The sequence below is a fragment of the Onychomys torridus genome, chromosome 4, assembly GCF_903995425.1.
Source record: "Onychomys torridus chromosome 4, mOncTor1.1, whole genome shotgun sequence".
Classification (NCBI taxonomy): domain Eukaryota; kingdom Metazoa; phylum Chordata; class Mammalia; order Rodentia; family Cricetidae; genus Onychomys; species Onychomys torridus.
Genome location: NC_050446.1, coordinates 5,676,973 through 5,699,074, shown reverse-complemented (window position 1 = coordinate 5,699,074; position 22,102 = coordinate 5,676,973). Strand labels below are relative to the sequence as shown.

The 22,102-nt window shown below is 50.1% G+C and overlaps 2 protein-coding genes across 9 annotated transcripts in view; one reads left to right on the top strand and one right to left on the bottom strand.

Moving 5' to 3' along the window:
• Nucleotides 1-10,407, top strand: part of Angptl2 (angiopoietin like 2) — a 30,653-nt gene extending 20,246 nt beyond the window's left edge. Inside the window, exons 3-5 of the mRNA XM_036186575.1 lie at nt 4,855-5,048; nt 6,376-6,646; nt 8,772-10,407. Of these exons, the coding sequence (XP_036042468.1) occupies nt 4,855-5,048; nt 6,376-6,646; nt 8,772-8,971 (665 nt within the window). The 3' untranslated portion in view covers nt 8,972-10,407. The remainder of the gene's footprint in view (nt 1-4,854; nt 5,049-6,375; nt 6,647-8,771) is intronic.
• Ralgps1 (Ral GEF with PH domain and SH3 binding motif 1) overlaps nt 1-22,102 on the bottom strand; it is a 297,117-nt gene that overhangs the window by 101,562 nt on the left and 173,453 nt on the right. The gene's annotated exons all lie outside the window — the stretch shown is intronic.

Genomic DNA, 22,102 nt, shown 5'->3' with positions numbered 1-22,102 from the left:
GCTTGGACCACCACCCCAACCAACACCAGGTGATTTGCTGAGAAATCAGAGCCAACCATAAATAAATTGAGTTAATCCTGGCCAAATAATTTCAAAATTCCCAGGGCTGGTCCCAGGGTACCAAGGCCTGTGACCTGCACATCTTGGGTCCATGTGCCAGCATTCCTCCCCCATCCTTGGCCTCACCCCTGCCCCTCTCCAAGGAGCCACACAGATCTGCTTGCCACGGTGGCCATGCTGCTCTTCATGTGGAACATTCTGACTGTGGTGTAAATATGTTCTTTATAGAGGTGAGCCTAGGTGCCGCCGAGTTAGTGTTGGCCTGGTGCTGTGGGCAGAGCTGCCTCTCAGAAGGGGAGCCAAAGCCAACACCACCAGGCACTTTCCTGTGCCAGAAGATGCTTCGCCCACTGCGCTCTGAGCATTCAGCTGCACTCAACAGAAAGGATTCTCACTTTCTACTGCAGTATAGCTTTGGGGCCCTCACTAATTCTGAATTAAAATGTGCCTGGTTGAAAATACCTACTAATAGATTGTGTGTGTGTGTGTGTGTGTGTGTGTGTGTGTGTGTGTGTGTGTGTGTATTAAAATATACTTGGTTTTGGAAACTCAAGAGCAAACGTGTATCTCAAGGAAGGGGCTGGACCACTCCCAACATATCAAGCTTATATCTGAGGGAGAGAGACTTCACTTAGCACTGGACTGAGATCCACAGGATGACTAGTGTTATTTCTCTGTCACAGCAGGCTCACTGAGGAACCTGCCTAAAGTCACAGTGTAAGAAAAGCCACTAAGATTTGACCCCAGTGTCCCAACACCACATCAACAGTCTTTCCCCAACCTCACACTTCCCCAGCCCCAGATTCTTCACCCAAATTTGGATGTTCTGCTTGGCCCTCTGTGGCATTATCCAAATATAATGATGACAGATTTGTCACCAAGTTATTTATATGTTAGTGTTGAACTCTCATTGCATTATTTATATGCAGCACAGATAGCCACTGCACCATCTCTGTTACATAAGGGCTTCTCAACACAGCAAGGGTCTGGTGCTACGCTTTCAATGTAATCTATATTTTGGACCCATTTTCATTTGCTGTTTATGCTGACATCTTTGCCTTGTACTTATGTTAACTAACAAAAGGGGATGTGTTGAGTATGGGAGATCTAGTGGAGGGTTTCTGAGAGAGCCTTAGTTCTTTAACAAAGCTGGTTGCCTGAATGCTGTGCAGGCTGCAGGGGTGCATGCAAGGCAGAACACACAGGTGCTTCTACACCATTACAAACTACTCCTAGAAGGCCTTGTACAATGACCAGATTTGCCACATACACACAAAGGAAAACTTCAACATAAGATACCAAAATGGTTGCAAAATGGGCAAGGACATAGTAAGTAAATGTAGGGAAAACCCAAACCCAAATTATCAAAAGACAAAACTGGAAAGGTTTAACAACCTGACAGATACAGTCTTCAGGATGCCAAGCCCAGGGCCAGGTCTCCATTCTCAAGGTCACGCTGGCTGGGGAGAAAGAAAGGTGCACCAGAAAGTATACTCCCCCACCCAGACCATCTGAGGTCTCAGGCCACCCTGACGCCATGGGCCATGTAGCCTTAGGGTGTCCCCCAAGGCCTCTGGGCTCTGGTTTCCTCACCTATAAAATGGGGAGCCTACAACAACCTATCAGGGTATGGGAAGGATCAGCAGTGGAAATACCCAAGCAAGATCTGCAACAGCTGGGGGCTACAGCAAAAGGCATGCACAGGCTCCAATGCCCAACTGCTGCCATGCAGCTCCAGACAGGCCTTTCTTAGAGTGAGGTGTTCTTACCTGGACCTCAAGGGTCCACTTGACCTTCTGAAATGTTTCCAAAAGTTGTATAAGCCTGCATTTTTCTTTCAATAAATTATTTATTGTGTGCATGTATGAATGTATGTGTGTATGATATTGGTTTGTGTTTGTATGTATGTATGTGCCTGAATGAGTACCATGGCATGCATGTGGTAGTCAGATGACATCCTTGGGTGCTGGGCCTTGTCTAGCATTCTGCCTTAGGCTCTATGGTCTATCACTGTGTATGCCAGGCTAGCTGGCCCGAAAGTTTGAGGGGCCTCTCCTATCTCTGCTGCACTGAGATCACAGATGCACACTATGATATTGTTTTACATAGGTTTTGGGGACTGAACTCAGATCCTCACACTGTACAACAAACTCTTACCTCCTGAGCCATCTCCTAGGCCTTTCTAAAAACTCTTACTAAAGACATTTACTACTAAAGACCTCAAATCATTCTAAAATACTTGCCCAACAAAACAAAACAAAAGTGCCCATTTTTTAAAAATGCCAGTAGGGAGGAAGAGACTGGGCCTGCCTTCAACTGAATCCACCAGGCCGAGCTGAATCCCCAGGGGAGACCTTGCCTTGGAGGAGGTGGGAACGTGGGGGGTGGGATTGATGGGGGAATGGGGGGGGGAGGACAGGGGAATCCATGGCTGATATGTAAAAATAAATTAATTATAAAATTAAAAAAATGCCAGAGGCAAAGCTGATTTGTGGAAGGCAGCATAGATTGGTAGCTATGAGGCTAACCTGTCATCCTTCTAGTGGCCTCCAAAGCCTACCTACATGGTACCCTCTTCCAGAACAGCCTCTGTATCTAGCCAGGAGCTGGGCAACTGTGTAGGAAGAGGCCCGGCTGCTGGCTTTTGGTGGACGTTATTTTGCAGTCTTCTGTGCCTTCCGTCTTCTCTCCCAGGACTCTCATTAAGTGTCCCCCGGTCCTGCTGACCTGGTGGAAGCCAGGAGGCCTCCCACGCCACCGGCGCTTTGCTCCAGCTGTCGGGGACAGACTCTCATTCTCTGTCTCAGTCCCTTGGGGCTTGGGCCAAACATAATGGAAAACCTTTTTCTCCTCTCTGAATGTTCTTCCTGAAGGTCTGGCCTCCCCTTCCCCAGGATAGAAGTTGAGGTCGAGCAAAAGCAGGAAGTGGCATCAGGGAATAAAGGAGGGGAGGGAGGGAAGGAAAGAAGGAAGGAGTAAAAGAAGGATGGATGGAAGGAAGGAAGGGAGGGAGGGAGGGAGGGAGAGAAGGAGGGAGAGAAGGAGGGAAGGAGTAAAGGAGCTGCTTGTGTGTCATACATTCTCCCCAGGCTGGGTACTTGGGGACCTGTTGTCTTGTGTACAGGGAAAAGGTAAAGGTGTAAGAAGCCCCTAGAGAAGCAAGAAAGAAGTCCACAGACTCAGCATCCAAGCTGCAGTGGCACAGAAGACTGACAAAGAAACAGATGGTTCCTGCTTCCCATCAAGTGCTCAGTGGGGTGCTCCACACTGCTGTAAGGCCCAGGAAGGGACCAGAATCCAAGCTTGGTCATCAGAGTGGGCTAGCTGAGCCCAAGTGCCAGCTCCCTCCCCACTCACGGTGGGAGAAAGACAGGATCTCCACAACTATAGCCAAGAGTGCTGGTGAAGCTGGCCACCAGAGAAGGCCTCTCCTGCCCTAGGTTCTCAGATATATCATAGCTGTTTTTATTGTTGGTTTTGTTTTTGTTTTCTGAGACTGGCTCTGATCGCCTAGGACTGGCCTAGAACTCTCTTTGTGGCAGAGGCTGATCTTAACTTCTGATCCTCTTGCCACCACCTTCCAAGTGCTAGGGTGACAGGTGTGTTCCACTACAGCCAGTGATTGAGCAGCTGTGGAATGGACACACAAAGTAGTAAGCAAATGAGACGTTCTGGCACATTTCATCTTAGCTATTCTTAGCCTGGAGGACATTTTGAAAAGCGCACAACAAAATGTAAAATGATTCTCTTCAACTATGTGGTCTAGTGGGCAGGGCTTGAAAATCTCCAGAAATTTTATCCCTGAGGAAGACCCCAGCTTGACTGGATCTTGATGACTCAAGCCTATATCTTCTTGTAGTGTGAGTAACGTTGAAACATAGGACATCATTGGAGGAGGGGAAGAACCATAGTCAGGGGCTGACAGACTCATGGCAGCTCTCCAGGCTCCTAGAACCCTTTTGGTGTTGCCTGTTGAAGAGAGCCATGGGCTGGACTGGCAAAGCAGGGCATCGAGCCCACACAGCACTGATGACGGTGACCACGCCCAGGAGGAACACATCTCACTGCACCGATAGAAATGACTTCTTTTTTTCTTTTTTTTTCGAGACAGGGTTTCTCTGTGTAATTTTGGTGCCTGTCCTGGATCTTGCTCTGTAGCCCAGGCTGGCCTCGAACTCACAGAGATCCACCTGCTTCAGCCTCCCAAGTGCTGGGATTAAAGGTATGCGCCACCACCGCCTGGCTCGGAAATGACTTTTTTTTTTTTTTTTTTTTTTTTAAGATTTACTTATTTATTATGTTTACAGAAGACGGCGCCAGATCTCATTACAGATGGTTGTGAGCCACCATGTGGGTGCTGGGAATTGAACTCAGGACCTCTGGAAGAGCAGTTGGTGCTCTTAACCTCTGAGCCATCTCTCCAGCCCAGAAATGACTTCTTAAAAAGCACCCTAAGAATATCCCCCACATGACCTCTGTAAACCTAACAGCTCTGAGTAAGAAAAATATGACTCTCGTCTACAAACAAGAAAAAGGGCTGGGAGATGTGAGGCACCTTCCTTACAGTCACCTGTGAGGGAGAGAGCACAGGGCGTGGAGTCCAGGCCTTATGACTCTTGGCCCCCTGCTCTTGCTTTCATAGCACATGACTTCGCAAACGTACAAAACAAAGATCTGTCCCTTTAAATCGTGTTCCTTAGCTCTCTGTTGGAGGTTATGTCTGTCTCAAGTACAGCTAGGGTGTAGTCTGGCGGCAGGCAGTTATATAATATATATACATATTTGTGTCTACAGGCCCATGGAGAGATTGCCTGCAGGCCCTGGAAGATGGCCATGACACCAGTTCCATCTATCTGGTGAAGCCCGAGAACACCAACCGCCTCATGCAGGTGTGGTGTGACCAGAGACATGACCCTGGGGGTTGGACCGTCATCCAGAGACGCCTGGATGGCTCTGTCAACTTCTTCAGGAACTGGGAGACCTATAAGGTGAGACCAGCAGGCCTGTATGCATTGCCTGCAAGGTGACTGGTCCACCCTCAGTCCAGAAGGACAAAGACAGGATCATTTCTGCAAAGTTATCAGAGTGGTAAGGTCAGGCCCCTCCTTGTCTACTATTCAGGAGAAGAAGGAGTAGAGACAGCATCTTACTTCCAGCCAGGGCCTCTACAAGGTGACCTGCTCTTAGGGGCCAGAAAGGGCAGGTCCCAGGACTCCAGGTCCCGAGAAGCTCCCCTAAAAGGTGTGTTTAGGGAAATGTGACAATAATTGGCCTAACTGCAAGGTTCATTCTCTGGGTTTCCCAGTTCCCAGGATACTGAATGCTTCTCCTTGTTAGTCAAGTGCAAGGGATCTGCCACACTTCTCACCCTGTTCTGAACCAAGAGGGGATACTAAGGATGGCATGAGCAGTTCAGGTCAATGGACACCTGTCCTGTGCCCGGTACTATAACAACAGGCTGTTGTGTATGTCCTTAAAGAAAGCATTGCTACAAAGTCACCTTGCAGGTGAGAAGGGAGAGCACCCTGCCATGGCTTACACAGTGTGGTAAAGCAGCAGCTGCAGCTGAGGCCTCAAGGCCAAAGCTGCAACTCCCATCAACCCCAGTGTATGCAGTCCTGCTGGCTCCCAGTCTCCTCCGTCCTGGCTTGCCCTGGGCAGCCTGTGTATCTCCTGCCCCTCTCCGCAGCCTAGCCTCAGGTCCTCCCCATACTCCTCCATTCCCTCACGAAGATGATATAACACAGCAAGTACTTCCCCATCAGAGGGATGCTGATGACAGTGCCTGGCTCTGAGCATTACTTGTGAGACTTTGGGGCTACTGCTCAGCCAATGCCCCAAACCACATATCAAATGAGTAACAAAACTACTGGGTTTCAAACCTACAAGGACCCAGGTAGATGTCACATACCTGTCCCGGCTCTTACCTGTCTATGTTGGGGCTGACATACAACCTGCACACACAGTCTGTCTCCAGAGAAGACGACTGAGGCTTGAGGAAGGTGAGGGCTCTTGTCTAAGCAATGTGGCTGCATGCCTTCCGCGTGCCAGGCTCTCAAATGACCACATCATCCTGCCTTTGAAGTTACAGCATTCTCAGGTAAGGACAAGAAATAGGCTCACATGATGGAAGGGAAAAGGTGTGCTCTTCAGATGTGTGAATGGTACATGACTGACGGTTACAAAGGCTCAGTGACTCACAGAGTCACAAAGCCTGATACACAGGTAGCAGGGATTGGAACCCAGGCCTACCTTATGTTCTGACTATTCCTGGGACACAGGCTCCTCACTCATGCTCTCCTGGGTCTTCCCCAGCAAGGGTTTGGGAACATCGACGGCGAATACTGGCTGGGCCTGGAGAACATCTATTGGCTGACAAACCAAGGCAACTACAAACTGCTTGTGACCATGGAGGACTGGTCTGGCCGCAAGGTCTTTGCAGAATATGCTAGCTTCCGCCTGGAACCAGAGAGCGAGTACTATAAGCTGCGGCTGGGGCGCTACCATGGCAACGCAGGCGACTCCTTTACCTGGCACAATGGCAAACAATTCACCACTCTGGACAGGGACCATGATGTCTACACAGGTAGGAAAAGTAGAGCCCAACCTAGGTGTTGAATGGGGCCTGGAGCAAGAAGATGCCATGTGCCAGAGAGACAGCTGTACCAAGCTGCCTGACACTGCTTCTCAGAGTCCTCTTCTACCCACTGCCCTGAGACAAGTGGCACTAATAAAAAGGGAGGGCAGAGGCGCACTGGTCTCACCGCTGAGGGATGCCTTGGGGCATGGCACTCACACTTCAAGCTATGCCCTTCTCCATTCTGTCTGAGAATCCATATTCAGAGTCCACAGAGTCTGGGCCATACACTCCACTCTCCAGTGCTGGCCCCATCACTTCATGCACCCTCAGCATGCTGCACCATCTTGGATCTAGAAGTAAGGACAATGTCTCCTGAAAGGTCAAGGATGGTGCAGGAGCATTTGCCTCGGGTGCTGTGGGCAGGGTGCACTGCACAGTCAGGACTCTGCCCAGTGACTCTTGCTGGCCCCCTGTAATGGGGGTGCAGCTCTGTGAGAAAGCCTCTAAGAGGAGACCAGTCAGTAGAGAAGTCATTTGCCCCTGATTACATCCTTAAACCCAGGTCTTGATCAAACAAGACACAAAGGAGAACACAGAAAATCCCAAGATGCACAGGTACAGCTTGACCCTAAGGGTAAACAAGCTACAACCACATCCCACACTCTAGCTCATGGCTCTGAACCAACATGCAAGAGCATCTCATGGGGCCCAGGGGCGCCCTGTAGGTGGGTCAGTCAGCAAGGCCTAGTGCTCTGGAGGCTGATTCCACCTCTGGACTGAGTCTCTGTCTGCTTCCCAGGCGGGCCTAGCCCATCCTGCCTAGCTTCCCCCTAAGTTATGGTCTGAAGGTGGACCTTGTCTCTGAGGAGTAAGCTCTAAGGGCTGTCTCAGAAACAGCTTGTGCTCCAAGCAACCCCTGATACCTCCATACTAAGTCAGGGAACCTCATTCCAGGTTCCAAAGGCAGCTGCACTCTAGAGGACAGTTCTCCAAACATCCTCAAACCACAGAGATACAGCCATCTGCTACGGCACTGAGCTAACTCCACTGGAAGGGCCCTGAGAAGCAGCCATTGCTCTGTAGTGGGTCCTCTGAGCCACATTTCAAAAGCTTTCAGACAAGGTGGAAGGGTGGCCTTCACCTGTCTGATGCCGGGACACAGAGCTGCAGTATGTACTTGAGAGCTGTCTCGGGGGGTACGGGAACCGTCAGATGGGTCCTGGGGCACACATGGCCAGGGTGCGGGGAAGGAGGCTGCTGAGGGCTCTCCCTGTTTGCCCAATGCAACACTGCCACTTGGTCCTGGTAGTGTTAAGACATGACTCAGAAGAAGCCCCAAGAAAAACTCGGAAATATGGTGGGGCTGGGGATGAGACCCCCAGCTCCAGCCTACAGCTGCCTATGACCTCCTCACCCTTCCTCCCATGACCTCTGATGGAGAAAGCCTCTTCCCATGGAAGGGGTTCTCCTTTAGTCCTAGGCTCCAGCTAGCTCAGGAGACTGGGCTCTTCTTATCTTCCCTCTGTGGGGTTCCATGCCCCTCCATGCCTGCTGACGCCTTGCCCACGCTTCTTACTACTGAACTGCTTGTCCTTGGCAGCGCAGCGCAGGCGATGTGGCAATGCCAAGGGTTTCATGGAAATACCCTCTTTTACGGAATAACATAAAAAGTGATTTGGCGAGAATTCAGGCTGGGGAGGACAAGAGAGGCATTCCATCTTACACGCTTCCCTTGTCGTTCCGAAAGCCTCTTACCCAGCTCTTTAGACTCTTAAAGCCTACTGCAGGCCACTTCCACTTTCTCCAGGGCCACCTCTGTGCAGCTCAGGCCAAGGGCTAACATGGCTCTCATTTCCTCTCACAGCGGTCCTGTGGTGGGCGTTATTTTTGTCCCTTTACAGATGAGAACATAGTGGCTGGGAAAAGTGAAGCCACCTATCTGCAATCCTATCCTTTGCCTGTCATAAAGCTACCCTGCAAAGGCAGGCTAGCCTTTGACCCCTGCTCAGGGCTCTCCACTCCAGCGTTCTTACTCTGAAGGCCCTCAGGGTCCTTCTTAAGACCCTGAGCACATCACGGAGGGGCAAAACTGCCTCCCCCTGAACATTCCTCACTTCCTTCTCTCCTACAGGAAACTGTGCCCACTATCAGAAGGGAGGATGGTGGTATAATGCCTGTGCTCACTCCAACCTCAATGGGGTCTGGTACCGTGGGGGCCATTACCGGAGCCGATACCAGGACGGAGTCTACTGGGCTGAGTTCCGAGGAGGATCGTACTCACTCAAGAAAGTGGTGATGATGATTCGGCCCAACCCCAACACCTTCCACTAAGCTTGCCCCCTTCCTGGCCACCCATGCCAGAAGCCATTGAAGCCGTCCCAGCCATGCAGACCTCAGCACAGCTCCTCACCAGCTCCTCTCAGGCTGGAAGGGCCTGCTCTCCAAGTCACTCTATCAGACAATGGAAGTGAACAGTGTTCTCTATCCCTCCCGCTTCCTGTCGCACCTGCATGTTCCCAGGACAGGATAGAACTGCAGACTTTTTAAAGCTAAGTCCCTCCCAATAAAACACAACTGCCAACACCCTCAGATATGACAGACATGCATATGAGCCACCATGTATATGTGCTCTTTGACACACATCACACATGGGATGTCTAGATACACATGTGGGTTTGACACATTCACTTAACTTTTCCATACTCAGCGCTCAGATGCTGATGCCAGTAGCTCTGTCCTTAGGAGAATGCTTTTCCTCATTGCCTTGTACTTGAGTCTAAGGGTGGAACAGGCCCTGTAGCCCTGATTTCAAAATACAGTCCTTGGCATTGCCTGGATTTTCTGGAGTGTCTGCAAGCTTATCTCTTGTGTAGGGTTCCTGGCCTTCTTGCTTGGGAACCTCTTGGACCCTGATCAACCACTCCCTTCCACCATTGTATTCTCCTTCTCGAATGGCTCAGCATTCCTCCATCCAGTTACCCCTCGCCTGCACCTTTGGTGCCTTAGTCTCTGGCTGCTCACTGGAGATCAAGGGACCTCTTCTCCCTGACCCCTGACCCCTCTTCTGCCATACAGACCTTTATTTTTGGCACAATCCATTGGCCTTTGGGGAGGAAATAGTCCTGGGCTCAGGTTCCCACTGGGAAAGGGAAGGCCAGGCCAAGAGCCACAGTGGCAGCCACACAGGCCTGTCTTGAGTGTTATACCTTCCATTCATTCTTTCGCCTCCACACAAACAGTCCCCTGCCTTGCCAGAGACACTCCAGTGGAGAGAAGTCACTGCCAACATGCTGGAATTCCCTGACAGCTGCAAATTTGAGGTCCTCACAGGGGAACAAGCTGCACCCTGTCCCCAAGCTACACCTCCCCAGAAGATGAGGCCACACAAGGAAAAACTAACGACTCTCCATGAGCTGCAATGCCCTTAGAGGCTGCTGGTGTACTACAGAAGGGTGGCTTCCTGCTGGGCTAAGAGGTATCACATGACTGCCATGCCAGAAGCCATAGATAAGTCAAGAAGGTGAGACCCTCCCAGCGGGTACATGTGCCAGGTGTGTGAGCTGTGGGCCTTTTGGTACTATCCACATCTGGGTGCATGCCTATTACCTCAGCATTTCTCCCAGTGTACCATGTAGCATGTTCTGTTTATGTATAAAAGGGAGGGGTTTTTTGTTTGTTTTTTGATTAAAAAAAAAATATTCCCAGACTACCCTTGTAACGATACAAATCTGCAATAAAAGCCATAAGTGCTATGTGGATGCACCACACTATGCGTTGCTGTTCTAGAAGGCCTTCCTGGAGCTTCTGTTAGTAAAAGCAGGGGATATAGCATCTAGCACACACAAGGTCATCAAGATCACACCTCTCCTACATGCCCCATCAGGAGTCCCATGCCAAGGAATCTCTGGCCAGTGTGGCTCTCTACTGCAAAGCCTCTATTTCCAGTTAAGTCTCGGGTGCCCAAGAAGCTCCTCATAGGCCAGGCAGTTAGCACCAGAGGCTTTTGGGATCTGTTCCTGTGTATTCAGCTGTGGCTCAGGCTTTCCCTTTCCCAGTTTTCCCCTGGCCAAAGCTGTCCTACCCTCCAGGCTGAGCCTTCTTGAAGAAAAGTGCAGGCAACATCCCCCGCCCTGCCCCCCAGGCTGCAACAGGGTGAAACAGACTAGGGAGGGCAATTCTAAGCATGATGGGAAGCTCTAAAACCATAAAGGAAGAAATCAAGGGCAAAAGTGACCAAGACTGCTATCAAACAAGAGAAGCCTCTGTGCTATATATTACTATGTATGCTAATTGCAAATAGAGAATTAATACTGATGCCATACCCAAACTCAGATTCAGAAAGGTATAAACACTATGGCAGAAAACCTGATAAAGTTTAGGACCAACTTAGATATCACAACTGGATAATACATTTTTAAAAAGCCACCCTAATAAGAACAAGGGAGATACCCTAAGTGAAGGATAAGACAGCACAGGCTGCCTCTTGGGTTTGCAAGGATGAAAAACAAAAGCACACATGTTGATAAGAGGTGGAGGAGTATCTGTGTCTGCTCTATGAACAGGAATAAGAACTGACTTAAGATTTAAAGTACAATGGTTTACACCCTTGGCCCCAGCAGTCCTTAGGCACCATGGGAACACTTGTATAGGTTAAACCGGGGGAGGAGTCTGGTGTTTCTTGAAAGCTACAGTGGACTTAGATATAGCAGAGAGGAAGGGGTCAGCATCCCCACTTTTCAAAAGAGCAAGTAATGGCTCCACCAAAGTCACCCAGAAGGAACTAGTGACAGGCACTGAACATGATTCTTAGCTTGTTCCCGTCTCCTGCAGTTGCTGGGGTGAGAGCAAAAGCTGGACACTGGGAAAATGTCCCAACCTTGGTGCCGACACCAGCCACACTGCCCACATATCTGGAGTGGGGGTGGGGGACAGAGCTGAGGAAAACAAGGGTCTTCCTCCCTGATCCCTGGTTTTGGGGATCAAAATCAAAATTTGGCCAAATCCCCAGAGTGTTCTGATGTGGAAAGCCAGGCTGAGCAGTGTGCAGCAGCACGTTTCCTACAGCATTTAGGATCCATGACACCAACTGGTACTCCCTAACCTCACGTCTGAGCCTGTCTGTACGTGTGTACATGTATGCACACATGATGTTGTATGGTGTATGTATGTCTATGTTATGTATGAAGAGGTCAGGGGAGGCTGTCTTCCTCTAACTGAAGCTCACTGTTTTGTTAGATTAGCTGGCCAGTAAACTCTTGGGATCTGCCTGTCTCCAACCCCCAACTTGGGGTTATAGGCCTATGTAGCTGTGCTTAGCTTTTACGTGTGTACTGGGGACTTGAACTCAGGTCCTCTTGCTTTCACAACAACTGCTCTTACTCCCTGAGTCATCTTCCTAGTCCCCAAGCCAAATCTTACACCACATGCTGGGTATGTGAAAAGACAAAGAACGGAGTTTTAGAGATGCACAGCCTGTCCTCCCAAGGGGAAATGGGAGGGAGGAGGTCAGCTCCTAGCAGCAGTTTGGAGCCAGGAGATGAGGCTGTGCTCAGGGGCCTGACCCTGTTGCACACACACAGCCAGGCAGCATCCTGGGCTCTGACCAGCCAGAGAACAACACTCTGAACTTCCTCACCAGATGGGGACTTGCAGACCTACAATCACAATTTCTGACAGTGCAGCTCTCTCTCCTTGGTGGGCTCACCTATCTGCAGATACAGATAAAAGGCAAGAAAGTCCACCTTGCTTCTGTTTTCAGTCCTTGGAACATCAATGCCACTTGAGTAAGTGGCACTGAGAAGCCCCTCCCCCAGGACTGCTGCTTTGAGCAAGACTGAAAACCACCCCAGGCTTCTGGTGGTATCTGGGCCGCCCCCTGATCTCCCATGGTCGACCTCTCCCAGTCTTGCTCTAGTCAGAGACAAGAGAAGAGGCAGAGGGCATGTTAGGTGTGTGCACAAGGGTGCTGACTGCGGTAGTTTTGCCTGAGAGTGCAGAGGCTGAAGAAGTAACAGCTCCCTGGAATCCCACATTCCAGAGCAAGTGTGAGACTACTCTGCAAAGAGGAAACAACCTCTGCAGCATCAGCCAATGCCCTCCTAGGCCGTGTGTTCAGTGAAGGGGAAAGACTCCAGAGGAGGGAGGGAGGAGGCCCCTCACCCCAAACCAAACAACAGGGGCACTGATCCAAGACTAGACCCCTAGCCTAAGGCCCCAGGCACCAAAGCAGGGAGGAGGGGGAGCCACTGGGAGGGCAAGGCAGAGTGTAGCCTGGTGGGCAGGGGCAAGAGAAAGCTAGGTCATAGTGGAGAAGCAGCATCCCACCTTCAAGGAGAGGGGGAGCTGGAGGTACCCAGAAGGAAAGGGGAAAACCACAATGAGGGGGTGACCAAGCAGAGTTTTCAAACCTAGCCCAAACTCTGGATGAAAACCAGGCCACCATAGAAGACACCTCCCCACCTCTATCCCAAGGGCCAGAAACACTGTAGGCTGAGAAGAGAAGCATGGGACTGGCAAAACCCAGCAAAGAAACCTACCTCATGTCTTGTCAGGCTTCAGGCTAGCAAAGCTGCCAGGCTTTAGGAGGCCAGACCTGACCTCTACACACAACTATCTGGAATAAGGATACTGTTCAAAGGGACTAAGGGCCTGCTGAGTTCTCAGCTTTATCTGGGGGACAGGGTGAGTGGGCAAAAACAAAAATAAAATAAAATATCCACAGAGGACGTTTGAAAGGTACACTGATGGAAATGAAGCTGGTCTCTTCTTACACCTGGCTGAGTCGAGCTCATTTAATAAGCGGGTTACATAAGAACGCGAGGTATCTCATGAGGGCCAGGAACCAGAAACTGCCTGGAAAGTCTTCAAGAAGCAAGGAGCAGCCTTCTCTGCTCCACTTCTCTCTCCTTCCTGTGGGGTTTCCTTTTGGGTTTCTCAGGGGCAGCCTTCTGCAGCCTATTCTCATCACGTGTCTAAGATCATAACACCAGGCAACATTCCCGTGCTCAGGTGTCCTCCTTGGCTGAGGGTCAGCATCTCTACATTCCACACCAGTCCTACTCAGAGGAATGAACTAGGGGATGATGCTTCATGAGAGACAAGGGACATTCCAGGTTCTCAGAGGAGGAGGGAACACAGGCATCGTATCCAATAAAAAAGTTTAGACCACTCTCCAGCTATTACTAGTTCCACCCCCTCCAGGATACCAGCTACATGGACGACATGTTGTTACTTATCAGATGGGGTCCCAGTCCCCAGACCCTCCTCTGCTGACCCTTAGCCTCTCCTGAAACGGACACCTGGGTAACCCTTCCAGGTCCAGCTGAGTCACTGAACATTATGTGTAGAGTGTCCTACGGCCACAACCTGCTCTTCTCGGGTGCACTGAGAAACATGAGGTCTCACTGCAGAGGTCTCCCACTCATATTTTGTTCTGGCTAAGGCTGAGGCCATCTCCTGTCTACTGCACACTTTCCATAGGCATGTGTCCAGATGTTTACAACTGGAGGAAGTGGACTCCGTAATTACCCTCTCTTCAGCACAAAAATTTCCTATCTCTTTAGAAATGGAAGTCACGTGTAGCCCACTCAGAGCTCTACAGCCAAGGAAGAAGGGAAACCACAGAGGCTCTCATTCTTCCCATCCCCATTGTGCACAAGGACAGGAGGAGCAGCTGGTCAGATGTCAGGAAGCCAGGCCATAGACATCTGCACAGTTTACCTCAGCATAGTGGGCAGGTAACAGGGGGCAGTGATGGAAGAGATTCTACTGTTCCCTCGGCCTTCCAACACTCTGCCAGGGGGAAGCTACTGGGGTCTACCCTTCTCCTTTTCTTTCAGCAGAATCAAGAGCCAGCTGTCCTACGGCCAACAGACTCAGCAGTCCTGACCTTGGCACTATTTATAGCTGGCCTGCATCATTTAATAAGTGGATCCTGGTTATGGTAGTCCGTCTCACCACCACCAGGCCTCTGGGCTGCTAACCACAGTTTCTCAGATCCCAGAATCAAGCCAGGACCAGCCCTCCCTAGTGGGCAGCCATTTGGCTGTCCTATGTCCATGTTCCTGTGCGGGGGGTGGAGGGGGCAACACAGCTTGACCACACAGCTGCCATGACAGGATTAGAGGCCCAGACACAACTTCTGGCAGGTAACACCTGGGCCAGGGAAAAGCCACAAGCTGACCCCACCCAGGGAGGGCCTGCATCTAAGGAGAAATACCTGACATTCTAGACAGATGTCAGCCAATCAGGGCCCTGAACCCTGGAAATCCCTCACCCCAATCTCTGCTATGATAAGAACCCCACCCTGCCGGTCTCTGCTCTCACTGCTGCATAGGACAGAGAATCCAATCTCTAAGCTTGAAAATAAAGGCTCTCTGCTTTTTCATATGGGATTTGATCTCTGTGGTGGTCTTTTGGGGGTCCCTGCAATCTAGGCATAACATCCCAGCTGGCTGAACTCCACAATGGTTCGGATGACTCTGGCTCCATAAGCTGATTAGGGCATGCTCCTGTCCCCCTGCTTCAGTGTATCCTGAAGCTGAGGGACATCCCATGATAAGAGAGGGCACCTTGCTCACATCTGCCCGGAGACTTTGCAGAGCTGGCAGAGGCCAGAGCCTGGGTGGGTGGCTTATGTGGAGGGACTGGAACTTTTGGTTGCTGTGTGATGACAGAGGCCTGCAACCTCACCTCAGTGACAGAAAGGAACAAGAAAAAGTATGTCACCCCTCTCAAAATCCACAATGTCGAGCAGCCCCAGGCAAGGATTAGGGCAGCCTGCTTTCCATAGGCAGTGCAGGGCAGGGCACACTGGGAGAGGGACTGGGACATGTAATCAGGAAGCAGAGGCAGGGGAGAAGGTTAGTGTCATAGTCAAGGTTTCTATGGCTGTGAAGAGACACCATGACCACAGCGACCCTTATAAAGGAAATACTGAACTGGGGTGCTCACAGTTTCATGCAGAAGACATGGTGCTGAAGAAGCAGCTGAGAGTTCTACATCTTAATCCACAGGCAGCAAAAGGAAAACCATTCTGGGCCTAGCTTGAGCATATAAGACCTCAAATTCCACCCCCACAGTGACATATTTCCTCCAACAAGGCCACACCTACTCCAACAAGGCCACACTACCTAGTAGTAGTAGTCCCTATGGGCCAAGCATTCAAGCACATGAGTCTATGGTGGCCCATACCTATTTAAACTACCACAGGTAATACCTGTCAGAGAATTTGGAAACACCTACACTCTAGGCTGGAGTCCGGATGTCTTCTGAGAAAGCTGCAGTATCTAGGAGACTGAGAAAGAAAACTATGGGTGACAGACAATGGCAGCCTCCTCAGAGGGTTTCCAGACAGCAGCTACCATGAAGCCCATCTCCATCCTAGAGCTCCTGTGCTTACGAATACTCCGCCAGGCAAAGACAAGCACAGATGACCAGTGTCCACACTGTGCTACCTGTGGATGGGGAAACAGAAACAATGGGGAACACCCATGCATCTGCGGGTTCCACAGGACCACAGCAAGAATGACAGCATGCTATATCTGCAGCCGTTAGACAGGCTCTATGACACTGGGTAGAGGAAACACACAAAGCACAATGTATGAAAGCTACATCTAGTTAGAAAGCGCAGGGTCACACCATGGTCCACTGACAGCTGGGGCATACCTCGGCTTCCAGCAGCAGTGCCTCTGGGGAGGAGCAGAGCAACTTCCACATTTTACTTCCTAGACTGCTTTGTAGTGTGGATCATTTTCACAGAAAGCAATAAGATTTAAAGAATTTTTAGAGTGGGCACCCAGTGCCATCCCAGTGTACAGCCTTTCTGGGTGACCACATGGGAATGCAGCCTCCCCACTCCTATGCCCAGAGCCCAGGACACTCTTGTCAGCAGATATGGCCCTGCTTGAAGACAACCTTCAAGGCCTTTCCAGACCCTAATGGTCATATCCAGAACCTTCCTCCTTACAGAGGTACAAAGTGGCATCCATCCATCTACCTGTAGAGTGTCCCAGTGAGACAGTGTGGGGGAGGGCTGAGCACTGTCCCGCTGACTTCACCGTCTCCTGCAAACACACAGTGACAGCTCATGTTTGTTCCAATAGCAACGGAGAAATCAAGAGCCACCAAAGTGAGCTGCAATGACCAATTACCCTCATCTCCCCCTGTGGTCTCGAAACATCCCAAAACTTGGTGGCTCACAACAAGAAGCAGTTATCCTCTTAAAGTGTCTGTGGAGTCTCTAGGGACACACCAGCGAACTGCAAATGAGCTGGGGTCTCATGTGAAGGCTCAATTCTTGAGCAGAATCTGTTTCTGTGCCACAGGGGCTTCTCTATAGGATTACAACAAAGCACAGGGTGGCTGGCATCCTTCAGGATGGGTGACCCCTGAGAGGAAGAAGGAGTGGGTACTGTCTTTATCTAATCTCTAAGAGTCACTCCATTATTGACCTTATTCATACCCTGCAGTGGCAAAATAAGCTAAAAATAGTGCCTAAGAGTAAGGAGGGTTGGGTGACTCAGAGATAACCAACATCAAGTGCCTGTCACATGAATCATGTGACCATTATTTATGCTATTTTCTCATTAGAGACCCAAAGGCTAAAGGAAGTCAGGATGGGCGCCCCAGTGAGAATGCAGGTCTCTGCTATGTAAATGTTCTCTTGTGCACAGCATGCCCTTAGCCTACTAAAATCTGACCCAGAGCAAAGCTGATGGTAGCTTTTCTAGCCTGGCATGGAGCCAAGCTGCCCTGGGGGCTCCTCTCCGAACCACTGTTTTCCTACCACTGTTTATCTCCATGAAGACAGAGGTGGTGAACTAAGGGAGCACCCTAAAGGTCCTAAAGCCTGGGTAGAACCCTAGCCCCAGCATGAGCTCAGTTAAACTTGGTATCCACCTGGACTGTGAGGTTGTGTAAGCCATAGGTCAAACTGTGGGGTATTTATTCACAAATTTGGGGAGATTCGATAATATCCATTGGCCTTTTGCGATGTCCTGGAGAAATTTAATTTTTAAGGTAACAAATCCAGAGACTAGACAACTAAAGGTAATTTTCTCCCTTCTAGATGGGAGTGATTTGAAACAATATGCCGCTTACCACAGAATAATGGAAAAGGTTTTGGGCATTTTGCATGCTAAAGTACCTTTAGATCATTTGGTTGAGCCTAGGGTCAGAGGGAAGAACTTTCCTGCTTGTTGGAATCCAGGCTTGGACGCCTGCCTTGAGGAAGGGAAACATGTTTAAAAGTCTCTCAGCTGGAGAGGGAGGAGAGCAGTCAGGTCCCTACAGGACTGTGGCCACAGGGGCAGAGAAGAGAATGTCAGGGCCATGGCTCAGGGCACACCCATCCCTGAATCCAGCTTATGCCTTCTCCTTGGCACTGATACCCCTTTCAGTCCTCAGGATTTGCTGCCTCAGCTGAGCAAGAAGACTGGCCCTACCATGGCCAGCTAGAGAGCCAGGCTGGGAAGGCAGGAGGCAACTGGACAAACAGAAGAATGGGAGGGGTCAGAGAGTTGGGCCAGGCATGCAATGACGCCCCATCAACGGTAAGACAGGAGCTATGGAACAGATGACTGTTCCTAGGGGATTCTCCGAAACACATGGGGTGGGAACTGAAAAAGGCTGGGCTTCCTGCATGTGGAATGGATTTGTTTCTGCTAGATATTAAAGGCAAAGACTACCCAAAATGCTGGTCAACTTGAGGTCACCTTGATTTCCCAACATCCACCTCTGATGTGCTGCTGCTGTTGGATTTGGTCTGGGGCAGGGTGACCCCCCACTGGGGTAATAGCTACTCAGGTGAATGTCTCTGAGGACGGTGTGCTGAGGCTCTGCTGGCACTGTCTACACCACCTGCCCATGCTCATTCTTTCAACTCTGTTAAAAGGAACCACAGTCAAAAGCAGACCTGAATTCTCAAATCCCTAGACTAGGATGGGCTGCGGGTCTCCATCAGGTGCGAGGGCTGTGCACACTGGCCGCGTCTTGGGTCTTTCTAAGGCTCTGTTCTCAGATGAGTAGTTTGGAAAGGCCTTTCCTGCTGCTGCTCTGACTGCAGTGACTCATCACACACACACACACACACACACACACACACACACACACACACACACACACACACACACACTGTGCTACAGTCATAGATGTATGCGAAATGCCAATCCAGTAGTGCCTTTGTTTAAAGCCTTCCCAGTCCCTGATGCCCCCAGCCAGCCAGGTCACAGCCTGGGCTCCCCACTCCTACTGGCAGCCCTTCAGAGATCTGCTCCCCTACCCCGTCCAGCCACCTCCCCCACACCCTCCCTCCCCCTCTTGACTCTATCTCACAAGTTTTCCCCAATTCAGAGCTCTTGCATAAGCAGCTGTCTGTCTGGGGCCCTCCCCTCCTTTCAGGGCTCCGTCTCACTGGAGACCTTTCTGTAAAGACCAGGCAGGGCCCTTTGCTTGTCCCTCAGCTTCCCCCTTCATCAGGCTCAGCTCAGGTCTCAGTCCTTGCACTCAGCTAGTGCTCAGGGCTGGTCTGTGAGGTGTGACTGACTACACATCTGAGGACACAGGTGTGTGTGTGTGTGTGTGTGTGTGTGTGTGTGTGTGTGTGTGTGTGTGTGTAAGGTTCTTTCTATGTCTGGCAGTTTGACCCAGTTGCTTACAAAGAACTTGCCTCTGTTCTAAACTTCAGAATTCCTACTTAAACATAAAGGTTTTATTTTCCAAATGGAAGAAGTTGCTTGTCTGAAGAAAGTAGCTCAGGTTCTAGAACTTTTCTTTACACACTCAAGGTCTGGGAAAGTTTACCAAGCACTTTTCAGTGTCCCTGCTGCTTTAGGCTGTCAGGATGGATGCCTGGCTCTCTGTTTCTTGAGACATCACAATTTTCCACACTGCTATGGTACTTCGAGATCAGCGCAATGGCATTTTGAATCCACCACATTCCTAATTTTATTTAGTTATTTCCTGGAAGGAATAATGAGCAGTGAAAAACCAAATACCTCTAGATCAAGACAGTGACTCAGAAGTAAGTGGTGAAGCCATTCTCCAGCGCTCCCACTTTCCTTCGGTTTCCGTCAAAAGCGGGTGCTGTGGGGAGGTGCTGTCACACTGAGAACTAGGTACTTAGAGGAGGTGCTGTCACACTGAGAACTAGGTACTTAGAGGAGGTGCTGTCACACTGAGAACTAGGTACTTAGAGGAGGTGCTGTCACACTGAGAACTAGGTACTTAGAGGAGGTGCTGTCACACTGAGAACTAGGTACTTAGGAGAGGTGCTGTCACATTGAAAACTAGGTACTTAGGGGAGGTGCTGTCACACTGAGAACTAGGTACTTAGGAGAGGTGCTGTCACATTGAAAACTAGGTACTTAGGGGAGGTGCTGTCACACGGCGAACCGGGTGCTGTAACAGTAACTTAGGGACAATCAGTCCATCCCTGTACTACTTCACAGTTTGGAAGAAACTAATTCTAAGTCTTGTGGGGTTTTGTTTGTTTGTTTTTAAAGATTTATTTATGTATGTATTCATTTATTTATTTAATATACATGAGTGTTCTACTGCATGTACTACTTTATGCCAGAAGAGGGCACCAGATCTCATTTCAGATGGTTGTGAGTCACCATGTGGGTGCTGGGAATTGAACTCAGGACCTCTGGAGAAGCAGCCAGTGCTCTTAACCACTGAGCCATCTCTCCAGCACCTTGTTTTGTTTTAATATAATGTTTTTCTCTCAGTGTTTTATTTTAATTTTTCAAATGTATTTTATGTGTACAGGTGTTTTGCTGCCTATACGTTTCTGTACTATGTATGTGTCTAGAAACCTCAGAGGCCAGAAGAGGAAACTGGATCCCTGGAGCTGGAGTTACAGAGAATTGTAAGCTGCTATGTGGGTGCTGGGATTTGAACCTTCATTCTCCGGAAGAGCAGTGCTCTTAACCGCTGAGCTATCGTTCCAGCCCCTCAGTTTTTTTTAAAACCATGCTTTACAGGGTACTTGGGATATGAAAGTGAAGCCAGCTGCCTCTGAAGTCTGGAGCGAAAGAGCAGGCCCAGGAAGCCATCTCCGCCTGGAACAGCCACAGCGGGAGGAGTCCCAGCCTCCGGTAGCACACTGTCACAAAAGGAAATGTACTCTTGCAGATAGAGGCGGACACCTGCTACAGCGGAGAGCAGGCGTCACCAGTGGGACCTGGGCATTGGGGACTGGCCAACTGCTCCTCCCCAACCATGGAAGAGACCTGCCATGAGATTCTGCCAGAGGAAAAACAAACGGCTTGGACCTTTTCTCCTGTATTGTCCTTTCCAGGAATTACATAACTGCTCCCATTTAGATAAACACGTCCACCCAGACACGTTGGGTTTTCAAGAGGATCCAATGGGCAAGGTCTGCCCATGGCAGTCAGACAGCAGATGGAGCCCCCAGCCCCATCAGGGCAGATGGATCCACTGAGCTCAGCAGATCGTGTTTCATGTTCTCTTACGCTCATGATCAAGTGCCCATGGTCAGTACCCATCCTGGGAACAGGAAGCAGTAAGCTCAGGTACGGCCTACTGTTCCCCTCTAACTCATTTTTGCTATGGTTGTTTTGATTCACGATGAGAAGTGCAGCGTAACTGTGTCATGGGGACTGGAGACACCTGACGGCTGAAGGGATAGGAACATGGCCGCTTGAAGGGCTCACTCAGCACCAGAGCAGGCAAGCTGTATAGGCAAGCAGAGGACTCAGGGAGCCTCTGCAAAGCCCCTGCTAGAGAAAGCAGATCCAGAGCAAAGAGGGCCTCATCTATCCAGACATGTAAGGTGCAAGGGCCAGAGGCTAGAACAGGCTGACTGATAGCCAAGGAAGTCCCAAGACAACACTGCTTTGCAGTCCAGCAGCAAGATGTGTCACAGCAATAGCAGAGACAATTCATCTAGGCCATACGTCATGTCCCAAACCAGAGACTCAACAGGTAACCTGTTATGGGATGGGTAGGAAAATAATTACCTGAATAGTAGAGATGGGAAGGGGCAGTGTCACAATCTCAGAGCTTATGGCCTGTCCATGTGCACCCAGCCCTGGCTCTGGCACTTGAGATCATGCAATGGGATACCACAGCCAAAGGCAGAGCGAAGGGCTGGACACAGGTGAGTGACACACAACAGCTCTCACAATTATTCCTAGAGAGATGGCGGTAAGAGGATCAGGGGTTCCAGACCATTCTTGGCTATAGAGTAATTTCAAGGCCAGCCTAAAATATATGAAACTATGTCTCAGAAAAAATGAGAGAGCTGGGGAAAGAACACCATTCTTAACCACGCAAGCACCCATTCTGCCTGAATCACATGGTGGCAGTGCCCCCACCCTTTGTGCCACCAATCCTTTTCCTAGATGACACTCTCACGAAGTGGCCAGCTGTGGGGCTGTGCACATGAGCATGCTTCCCCTCTTGGGACAGCCAGCACATACAGACACATGGCAGCTT